General features: G+C 49.0%; 1 protein-coding gene across 1 annotated transcript; it reads right to left on the reverse strand.

Annotated features, from left to right (window-relative positions):
* Positions 1–238: 238 nt before the first annotated feature.
* CASQ1 (calsequestrin 1) lies at positions 239–10,234 on the reverse strand. Its single transcript, XM_033093689.1, has 11 exons — positions 9,776–10,234; positions 7,773–7,857; positions 6,846–6,946; positions 6,515–6,626; positions 6,136–6,209; positions 5,668–5,798; positions 4,546–4,591; positions 3,563–3,617; positions 3,220–3,320; positions 2,325–2,399; positions 239–1,191 (listed from the first exon to the last, which is right to left on the reverse strand). Exons 1-11 carry the CDS (start codon positions 10,052–10,054, stop codon positions 1,045–1,047), a joined length of 1,206 nt encoding a protein of 401 aa, XP_032949580.1. The 5' UTR covers positions 10,055–10,234; the 3' UTR covers positions 239–1,044.
* Between the last annotated feature and the right edge of the window lie 1,068 nt (positions 10,235–11,302).

The following is an 11,302-nucleotide window of genomic DNA, read 5'->3' on the forward strand; positions in this document are numbered from 1 at the left end:
TGGGAGCAGTCTAGTAGGAAAGACAGACATGTAAATGAGAGTTAGAATAGAATGTGCTGAGTACTAGAATAGAGGTGTAAAGAAAGCGTGCAGTGTGAACCCAGAGGAGGGAGCTGCAGAAGGGGCCACCTCTGGAAAGGCCTCACCAAGGAAATGTTCTTTAGGATCTGTCTTGACTGTTCCAATAAGAGCTACAGGGAAGGTGCCATCAAGCAGCACATAATCACTTAATTACATATTGCTTTGTATTTTTCTTTAATTGTTTATTATGCTTGTTTTGACTTCCCAGTGAGACTAATCAGCTCGAGAGCAGGGACAGGCCTGGCACTCTCTGTTCTCCCAGAGTGTAATGGTGGTGCTGGACAAACACCATGTGTTCCGAAATGGCTTATTGACTTGCATCAGATAAATAATCTAAGCTTCTCTGAGATAACTGCCTGGAGGGAGCCCCAACCCCCTCCTATCGAAGCCCCTAACAAGACACTCACACCTAACGCCCCCCCTCTGGCTGCTGCCCTCCTGCCATAGAGGTGAAACCTCACTGGCAGACACTTGCTCAGCTGCCCCAGATCCTTTATTGAGGCCTCTTGTTTGACCCAAATATATTAACGAGATTGTTGAGATACAGCCCCAAACACAGTCAGGGAGAGGACTGTCAGAAGGATATAGGATTTGAGAGAGTTGGGGGAAGAGTATGCACAGGTGGAGGGAACAGAGGGAAGAGAGATGGGGGCCCAGAGATATGGCAAGAGTAAAATCACAAGAGTTTAGGGAGTAACGGGAGAAACAAATAATAGATCCAGAGACATTGTGGGACAAGAAACAGAAGTTAGATGAGATAGTTGGGCCGTTGTGTGGGGAAAAGTTGCTCCTTTTCTCATCAGGTGAAGGGAACCAGGGTCTCAGTACTCAGCATATAGATCCTCAATGGGCTCTATAGCAAAGAATGACCTAATGTCTCTGGAAGAGCTCAGGGAAAGGACAGGGAAGGCAGGAAGGAACATGAGAAGAACAGGTGGGGCAGGGAGATAGTTGCCATAGCAACTAGTCATCATCATCGTCATCATCATCATCCTCGTCGTCATCCTCTGTGTTGATCTCGCCCTCCAGCACATCCTCCAGCCAGTCCTCCAGCTCCTCAGCGGAAGGCAGGTCCTCTTCATCGTCCATCTCCAACCATATGCTGTCCGCCTAGGACATGGCACAGAAAGAGGACCGCAGCTAAATCCAACTCAGATCTTTACACCTGTTCTCCCACTCACTGGACTCTGTACATCCTTCCCTACATCCTCTGTCCCTTCTCTTCATGTGCCAGTGGCCAGGGATGAAGATCTAGGTGACCTTAGCATAGTGACAGCAGGAGTAGAAAGAATGGCTGGATTGGCAAATAGACCTTCTCCCTTTGATCTTTCTTCCATGGTCTTGTCATGCTGAGCTTCCTAAAACAGACATGTGCCCTTGAGGCAAAATGCTGGTGGCTCTTCATAGGTTAAAGAATAAAGTCTGAAACTCTTCAACAATCAAGGCTTTTCATAACCTTCTTTTCCAGCCCCATCCTCAGAAATCTCTAGACTCTCAAGCCATAAAAAATTACTTGCCTTTCCCAAACCTGATATTCATTTTCCTACTTTTGACCTTTTGCACTAACTTTTCCATCAGTTTAGAAATAACTTCTCGTAATTTTCACTTGTTAAACTCCTATACATTGTACAATTTCCACTTTCATTGCCACTCCTTTTAAACCTTTTCTGATTCTCTCAAGCAGAAATCATTGATTTCTGTGCCTTCTTAGAATTTTATCTGCATCTTTATTATAGAATTTATCAGATCTGGCCTGCTAGATAATGGAATGTGTGCCTCCCTAGTTAGACTGGGAATTATATGAAAGCAAAGACTGTGGCTTATTCAGTTCAACTAAACATTTTCAAAGCACCTGCCATTTGTGAATAAGATTTCTGCCCTCAAACAGCTCAAAATCTACTGGAAAAGACACACATGGTACATAAATAGCCATATGAAAGTCATGTTCTCAATGCCAGTGGGCTCTGGGAGTACCAAGGAAGGAATGATTCCAAGATCTTTCCAATATCTGGAAAGATTTCATGAAGAGACGGTGTGAACTGGGCCTTGAAGGATGAGCAGCCAATTCCAACAGGGGGAGACAGGTGTGCTCAGGGCACAAATCTCTCCCTCTGTCCAGCCATGAGACTGGGAATGTCTGATTCCTCAGGAATGGACTCAACTGCTCTTTAGCAGGACAAAGCAGAGCCAGCTATGCTGGGAAGCAGAGTTGGGGGTCAACCGGGGTGAGCAAAGAAACTTACATCAGTAACATTGACAACTCCTATTTGTGGGGCTGACAGGTCGATATCAAACGTCTTCTCCCAGTACGGAACCAGCTGTGGAGGGACCACATTAGGCAACTTAATGGAGTCAAGGAATACATGAGTCCAGGAGGGTGAGTGTGAGGGTCAGCTGAGGGATAGAGAAGGATACTATGTGCCCATGGTGGATGGGGAATGGGTCCAGATGCAGGGCCTGAGGGATTGGGTAGAGCTAAGCAGTTAACGCATAAAAATCTCAAAAGGAAAAGTATCAGGATGGTCAGCTGGGGACACTGAGACCTCCTTTCAGAGGAAAACTAGATAGGAAACCCCTGTTCTGATCCTGGATCAGCTACTGAATGACCCTGTGACTTTGGGCAAGTCACTTCTCCCTGGTCCTCAGTTTCTACATCTCTAAACTAGATGGTTATACCCGGTAATTGTCAATTTCTTCACATTTCTGTTTGTTCATTCAGTAAGTCTTTCAACAATGAGTGTTCGGTGTTGAGGATTAAGCTGGGAACAAAGCCGTCCCCTGAGACATGGAAACTCTGTGGTTTGATTCTATGATTCTGTACATCCACATGCAGAGTTAATGTGCCCGTCTGCTCCCCAAAACTCTGGTTTTCTCTAGAGGGAGTCAGCTGTGCACATGAGTTCCCTGCCCAGCCTCTGTTCTAGGAGTAGTTTGAGTGTTCCCTGCGGTTTACTTCCTCTCCTACTCCCCTTTCTCAGGCTCTCTCCATTCCCACAGTGCCCCTGAGCACACAGCAGGCATAATGTCCCAGGGCCCCAGCTAGGAGATGGGGTATGAACTCTGAAAGAAGCTGCCCTCAGAACGTGCCACAGTCTAGGCCCCACCATAGGACAGCTGTGCCTGAGTGGTGCCTCTTACCAAAGGGAAGTCATCAGGGTCAATCCAGATGATGCTGAGATCAGGGTTTTCAGTGTTATCTTGGGCCACAGCCTTAAGAGTCTCTAAGAACTCATAGCCATCTTGGATCACAAGCAAGAAATGTGAGGGGGGTGGAGAAGAAAAGGACACAGAGGACAGAGTCCAGATCTCCCCCCCCCCCCCCCCCCCCCCCCCCCCGCCTCCTACAACTCTGCATGTCTAGCCCCAGGCCACTTGCACTCTCCCAGGAATGCCTCTGAAGTGAAGCCTGTGCTCTAACAAACACCCGTCTCCCTCTCACTAGCAACCTCCACCCCCTTCCAATCCAGAATTCCTTCCTCACCTGGATCAGCTTCCTCTGCAAAGGCCACAATATGGATTCCATCTAGATCATCCTCCTGTTGTGGGGGAAGGAGGCCTTAGCTATACTCTCTGAAGTCAAAGAGCCCAGAACAGAACCTAGATTTTCCTTGAACCTGAATTTTGTGGAAATCCATCTTCTGGATAAGGTATACGAGGTCTGACAATTAAGTTTGTGAACGTGTTACAATGACGTTGCTAACCTTTTTGGTATCAGACGGATTATTCATTATGAATTTGTTTCAACTGGATAAACAGTTAACCAAGTTTACTATTTGGAAGTGCTGAAAAGGCTGTGTGAAAAAGTTAGACAACATGAATTTTTCGCCAACAATTCATGGCTCTTACATCACAACAATGCACCAGCTCACATGGCACTGTCTGTGAGGGAGTTTTTAGCCAGTAAACAACTGTATTGGAACACCCTCCCTACTCACCTGATCTGGCCCCAATGACTTCTTTCTTTACTTGAAGATAAAGGAAACATTGAAAGGAAGACATTTTGATGACATTCAGGACATCAAGTGTAATACGACAGCTCTGATGCCCATTCCAGAAAGAGTTCCAAAATTGCTCTGAAGGGTGGACTAGGCACTGGCATCGGTGTGCAGATTCCAAAGGGGACTATTTCGAAGGTGACTGTAGTGATATTCAGCAATGAGGTATGTAGCACTTTTTCTAGGATGAGTTCGTGAACTTAATTGCCAGACCTCGTATTCTTGTGGTGGTGACCCTTTTCCAAGTGACAGTGCAAATTCTTCAGCCCCAGAGCTTGTGACTCCTCTCTTGTCTTCTTCATCAACTTATGTGTGACACGTTCTTTAGAACAACCCCTCCCCCAACCTTTGCTGGTGCATTGTCTTTCCTTCAAGCGAGGTATGAGGAACAGCAGGTGGGATGTTTCTAAGATTTGAGTCTACAGCTACCCATGCTCCCCCAGGGCCGGTCCCTGTCTGGGGCACTCACCCAGGTCTCATACATACTTTCAGGCTTCAGTTTCCTCAGGGTCGATCTAGGAGAGACAGACAGTCACTTCTCACTGGCTGAAAAGCACACCCCCCAGAAGGTCCCCACAGCAGAGGTTGTCTCTGGGTCATGCCTAGGGCACAGATAGCTTGTAACCCAGAACAAAGCCATCTGGCAAAGTCTAAGCTCTGGACACTAGGCCCAGATTATTGCGTGGTTAAAGCTGGTGGGAGAACAGAGGGTGGGCAAGGGGACTGCAAGAGAGGCTTTTGGGAGAAAGGTAAGAACTGGACATCTGAGTATTCATTCATTCATTCACTCATTCTTTCAATAAAATTGAGTGTGTGAGACCTTCTGAACCCTGTGTAGATAGGAATTGAACAAAGTAAACATGTCCCTGCCCTGATGAAGGGGAGAGAAGGAGAGTAAGTATGGTTTACACTGATGAAAAGGTATTTCCCGTTGTGGAGTACTATGGAAGAGAACTATGTGTGAGTGTAGGGCAGGGTTTCTCATCCTCAGCACTATTGACATTTGGGGCCAAGTAATCCTTCCCTGTGGGGGGCTGTTCTGTGCACTGTAGCGAGTTTAGCAACATCCCTGGCCTCCGCTCACTTTATACCAGCAGCACTCCCCACAACCAAAAATGTCTCCAGACATTAACAAATACCCTCTGGAGGGCAAAATTCTCCCCCTACCTTGCCAATTCCTCCACTCCTATTGAGAAGAATTTGTATAGAGTAATATATGAGAAAGAACACAGGCCAGATCTGGGTTGGAATCCAGCTATGACACGTGCTGTCTGTGGAACCTCTTTAATTGAGGTTGTTGAAAGGATTAAATATAATACTATAGAAAACATCTCTCAGTTCCTGGCAGACCACAGGCATTCACCACTCATCACAATGAACTGTATACATTTATGGAGGACCTTCTCTATGTAGGACTCGGGGCTGGAAAGGATGCAAAATATTATGGGAAAGGTTCGGCATATCATGAGCACTGGCACCAAAAAGTGTATTTTCTCTAGGCAAGAACAGCCTCCTGGTTGGCTGAGATTCCCCCAGCACATATCAGAAAAGGGTGTTCTAGCCTTGCTCAGAGGGTTACCCCTGCCCCCACCTTCTGTGCTCCTCCACGAAGCTGACAATCTCCTCTTTGCTGTTGGGCTTGTCTGGGATGGTCACAGGCTCTTCCATGAAGGCTTCATAGAAATCGATCTCGTTCAGCTTCAGGGTCAGCTTCTTTGCCACCTTTGGTGGAGGATGCAGGCAGGGAGCAGGGGATTCAGGATCACAATGCGAAGCAGTATTATAAGGGAGCAGATATTAGGAAGGGAGTCAAACAACCTGTGTTCGCATCACTGCTACTGTGACATTGGACAAGTGTCTTCACTTCTCTGGACTTTGGTTGGACATGAGAGGGGTGTGTTAGATAATCTAAAATCTTTGGGGTGGGGGAGGCCTGAGGTGGGGATGGGAGGTGTCATGGTAGGGAGGGACCAGGTCCCCCAGTGATTCTGGGAGAGGGGCTGGAAGGCCACTGAAGAGGGTGAGGGAGACCCAATATGGCCTCAGGGTGGGGGAGAACCTTGCTGTCGAAGGTGGCGAAGAAAGGGATGTATGGATGGAACTCCTCCGCGGCATCCTCATAGGCCTTGAAATCTGAGAAGGGATGTAGAGTTAGTTTCTGGGAGAGGAGGGTCTGCCAGGGAACCATCTCCCCTCTGCCTCCCCTAGTTTTGTTTTGGCAGGTAGGGTTCATTCTGAGACCCACCCCTTCTAGCCCTCTGAGAGTGATTAAAATATGATGGAGGGTGGAATGCTGGAGGGGCCTGTCTTGGAACCCCGAGAATACAGGAGATCAGAGCAGTTGACGGAGCTGACTGTGGCAAGAGGAGTTAAGAGGTAGAAAAGCAGTGACGTGGGGAATCCAGGGAAGGGAACTATGGAGTCTGAGGGTTACCCACGCTCTGAGTCTTTGCTCTTAAAGTAGCCAATGAGTTTGATCTCATCCTCGATGTTCTCAAATGCCTGCAGCTCTCGTTCACCCTCAATCAATTCCACAGGATCCTCTAGAACCTGGAAAAGCCGGGACATTGAAGGAAGAGAATGAGTTTCTGTCCTCACTGGTAGAAGCAGGGAGAGGGATGAGGGAAGAGAGAAGAGGGTTGGGGAACAAGAGGAAGGGGCTCTCTGGTGTGTGTGTGTGTGTGTGTGTGTGTGTGTGTGTGTGTGTGTGTGTGTAAGGTTGGGGCTGGTCAGAGATGGGCATGAAGGTCCAGTGTAATTAATCCTCACATCAAGCATAAACTCCACGAGGGTGTCAGCAGAAAGTTCACCATCATACTCAATGACTTCATCTCCCTTGAACACATAGATGCTGTCCTCTTCAGTTAATCCTGGGGAGTGGGCCAGAGGTGAATCACGATCCCAAACTTCCCACAGAGCCAAGGATCTAAGTCCAGGGCCACAGCCCATTCCATAATCCCACTGGACCCCACATCTTCCACCTCCCCTTCCCCACCTTGCTCACCTCCACTGACCCTTAGACCTACACCACTGGTGTTTATCCCCTGGATTTATTTAGCCCTGGCACTAGAGTGGCCTCAAGGGCTCTCTAGGGAGAAGCTGGGCTCAGGTGGGGGTGTTAGGGGAAGATATAGGGAGATCTAGACTCCAGCAAGATGTCTCCCTTTCTTTGCCTGCCATAATAGAGAGAAATATTCATGTTACCTCCTCTGAGGCCTCCAGTGGCCAATTCCCAGTCCAGCCTTTTAACCCTCTGCTATTACTGACCAGATGACTTCATTACTTATCACCCCTCCCCCATCCACATCCGGAGTCCAGTCTCAGGCATGTGCTGCCCCCTGATGGCTAGTCCTGTAACACCTAGCCCTGCTCTGGAGGGGGAGGGGTGGGAAGAGAAGTTTGCACCGGCCTCTCCAGCCCCACCTGTGTTTCCTGATTCCTGATTTCCTCCAGCACCTAGCCCTGTTTTTCAGTTACCTAAAAAACATAGAAAGCCAGTCACATGCTTTCTGGGATTCGAGCATGGGTCTCTATAAGGAATAAAAGAGAGGGGACCCTGAGCCATAACTCTCCCAATGTTAGTATTTTCTCCCTACCCTTTAGAATAGGCATGATTGAGTCCCTAGCCTATACAAGGGCTGCCCGTCCAGTCTCACATGCCATCTTTCCCTCCCTGTGCTCCCACCCCTCCCTTACCTAGTTTCTTGGCTACAGCTGCATCCTTCTCAGAGTCCACCATTCCGAAGCCAACACCCTTGTCTTCCAGGACTTGGGCTGCTAACTGAAGGGAGGGTTAGGGTAAAGTCAGCCCTGAAATTCTTAGTAACCCCTACTCCCCATATTATGCTTTCAAGTCAGGTCATTTGGGATGCAGGGAATTGAAGAGTTAACCTTGATGCTGTGCAAGGATCCAGAATATCTCCGCTTTCCCTACAACCCCACCATTTTGGTTTTTACCTCAGTTTTTTGTTTTTGTTTTTAATTTTTTATTTATTTTAAGTGTGTTTTTCCAGGACCCATCAGCTCCAAGTCAAGTAGTTGTTTCAATCTAATTGTGAAGGGCGCAGCTAACAGTGGCCCATGTGGGGATTGAACCTTGTCATTAAAAGCACCACGCTGTAACCAACTGAGCTAACCGGCCACACCTTTAGCTCAGTTTTAATCCCTGAATGTTTATTGCTCATTTACTATGTGCTTATTACGTTCAACTTTGAGGGGTTGTGCATGAAACTCCCGGTTCCTCGGGGATGCCAAGGAGTCTGGCTTCAGAGAGAATGAGGCCCTTCCGTGGCTCAGGGCTGAGCCCCTGCACTGCATGGCACTGCATCAAAGGCCATGCCCAGAATGGGGTGTCTTCCCTGGGATTCTCAGAGCAACCCCCAATGTGAAGAATTTTGGAGGTCAGGAGGCTGGTGGGGGCCTGGTCATGTTGCTGAGGAGTGGGGAACTCCAGAAAGCTGAGAGTAGAGGTCACTGTGGCCAGGGCTCATCACTCTCAGAGGAAGAGAACCAGAGACTAGAGGTGATACAGAGCTGACTCTTCTCTTCTGGGTGAACTTTCTCCTTCACTCTCTACCTTAGCCTGTCCTGACGCTGTGGACAGTCACATCCCATGTCCCTGCCCCCTCAGTCTGCCAGCTGGGCGCTCAACTCTGCCTTGGACACAGCTTATGGCTTAATCCCAACTCAGGAGGACAGGAAGGGAAGTGGTTGGTAGGTGGATGGCCACGGATGCTGAGCACTCAGGATAAAAATACTCAACTCATTAATCAGATAGTGGGTTCCAGCACCCAGCAGGGGCACACAGAAATGAGAGCTTGAGGTCCTGGTATCTTGCCCTGAAATACTACAAGCTCTGGGCAAGTTGGGGCCTATCTGTACTGCCAGGCTAGAGAAGGGGTTGCTGAAGCTTGGACAAGGAGTTGCTAATACATGCTGGCACCTGGAGAGGTGTGTGTGACCACATCTCTCCCATCACCCCCAAACAGAGATGTTTTTTCTTGTTAAAATAGCCCCTTTCTCCTTTGGGCCTGGAGTCAGCTTGGGGGTGAGGAGAATCTTCCCACAAAGAGCATTTGGGGCATTCTGAAGCCTCCTCCAGCCACAAGAATTTTCCAATCAGAACAACCACCTGGACCCAATAGGGGCAGATGGGGAGTTAGGGAGGGGAGGAAGAGAGGGGGACGGAGAGGCCAGCAAAGGGGCATGTGGTCTCTGGTAAACCTTTAGCCATGAAATAAAAGACAATGCAAGTAAGGTGTTAATAACATTTAAACTTATATTCAGTTTGGATCTCTTTGGGATGCTGCCCCTAAAGTATATGAAGAGGAAGCATGTCATGGCTAGGAACGTCGATGGGTGGGTGCAGTCTACTGGACTGCAATGCCCCCCTTACCCTTCAAGAACCTCTTTTTGGCTGTTTTGCCCCCTTTCCAAGGACACCCCAGTCCTAGCCAAACCTAGTACTACCAGCCTCCTGTAGCATGGAGGAGACAACCCCTCACAATCCCCCTCTCTCCTAAAATTGCCTGACTATGGGGGTACACGTCACTTGGGTCTTGTTGGTCAAGACAGGAGTCCTGCCACAATGCACTTGACCCCCAGATCCCACCCTGAAAGACCTTCATGGGATTGTAGGATGTGGGGGGTCACAGAGAAGGCTGAGTGTGTTCTGCAGGGCTGCAGACCCCACCACTCACCTCCAGCGTCAGCTCCTCCATCTCAAATTGTCTTTGTGAGGCCTTGTCATCCTCGGGGGGCTCGTGGTAGAGCAGTGCCAGCACCTCGTACTTCTTGAACACATTCTTGTAGTTCTTTGCATTGACATTGATCACACGGTCCACGCCATCGTACTCAGGGAAGTCCAGCCCATCCTCCCCCTGCACCCCTGACTCGGGTGTCCTTAGCACCAGCAGTAACAGCAGTGCCAGCCGCAGGCCCGGCACAGCTCTGGCCCCCATCCTGTCTTCAGCACGCATGGAAGTAGTGGGATCTGGGTTGGCTTTCCTGGTCCAGAAGAGGTTCGTTGGGGTAGGGAGGGGCCCCTGGGTCCCGAATCCTGAGTTAGGGGTTCACACTTGGGGGTGGGTGGGGAATGGCCTAGAGCAGTGGACAGAGGACACTGCTGGGTCCTGAAGAAACTGTCAGTAGAGCCAAGAGAGAAAGGGTCAGGAGGAGGAATAGGAGCAGGGGGCGGGGAGGGAACCAGAGCTCCCCCTGAGATTGGCACCCTCAGCCCCACCTGGTCCTGTCTAAATATGTCTCCAAGATTGGCAGGAGAGCTGGGTAACCTTCTGAGGCCAGGACAGCTCAGTGAGGCTGGAATCCTCCCACCTTCTACACCTCTCCCCCAGGCTCCCAGAGCCTCCTTACCCTCCCCTTCCCCCAATGTCTAGGGCTTCTTTGCCCCTGTCCCCACACCAGCCTAAGAGCTCATCTCCATATTAAGAAAGGAAAAAACTGGAGCTAAAAATAAGACCAGAGGAGTCTGGAGGTAAATGAAACTGAGGTGGGGGAGGGGAAGATTGGAGGAGAAGTGAAATTGCCTAAGGGAACTCAGAGAAAAGGAAATGGGGGTGGAGAGGGGAAGATATGCTAGGTCAGAGGTTAAATTCATAATACAGGAGAGAAAGGACAATGCAATATTGACTCTAAGTCATGAAAGCTGGAATCTCCTCTAGGTGAAGTCTGTTTCTTTGATCCTGTGGAGAAGACGGGGCAATAAAATATAATCCAGGCTCTAGGAAAGAGACCCCCTGTACTTCCCTTTAAAGAAGCAGGACCAAGGATGAGGTCATCCTTTGAATAAAAGATGGAACTCTGTCCAGGACTGGCTCAGCTCCATCCTGTTTCCTTTGCTTCAACTCAACACTCCTAATTCGGGAATGCAAGCGAAGGAGGGCATGGGCAGGAAGTGCTAGCCACATCAATTCTGTAGAGATGTGCTTTTGGGATTCCTCTGCCTATGAGGAAGGGGTAAGCCCTTAGCTGCTGCCTCTTGCTGGAGCTCTGATCCTATTGGACTTGGTTGTCTGGGGGACCGTAGGGAGGGAGGGTCCCCAGTCTGAATGGTTCCAAGGACAGCAGTGAATAGTGCCCATTCATTCCTCCATCTTTGGCAAGGAGGATCAGGTAGAAACACTAGGGGAAAAATTAACACTGGGAAATCATGAAGAGGTGGATCATATGTCCTGAGCCAAGGATGTTGATTAATTCTGTGTGCCTGA

Source organism: Rhinolophus ferrumequinum, chromosome 22 (genome assembly GCF_004115265.2).
Source record: "Rhinolophus ferrumequinum isolate MPI-CBG mRhiFer1 chromosome 22, mRhiFer1_v1.p, whole genome shotgun sequence".
Taxonomy (NCBI): domain Eukaryota; kingdom Metazoa; phylum Chordata; class Mammalia; order Chiroptera; family Rhinolophidae; genus Rhinolophus; species Rhinolophus ferrumequinum.

Excerpts from the sequence above, each read along its gene's own strand:
- CASQ1 (XM_033093689.1), bottom strand. The coding sequence starts at position 10,054 with ATGCGTGCTGAAGACAGGATGGGGGCCAGAGCTGTGCCGGGCCTGCGG. Across the intron at positions 5,799-6,135 it reads TCGCCACCTTCGACAGCAAG|GTGGCAAAGAAGCTGACCCT; the intron begins GTTCTCCCCCAC and ends CCTCCACCAAAG. Across the intron at positions 4,592-5,667 it reads TTCGTGGAGGAGCACAGAAG|ATCGACCCTGAGGAAACTGA; the intron begins GTGGGGGCAGGG and ends TGTCTCTCCTAG.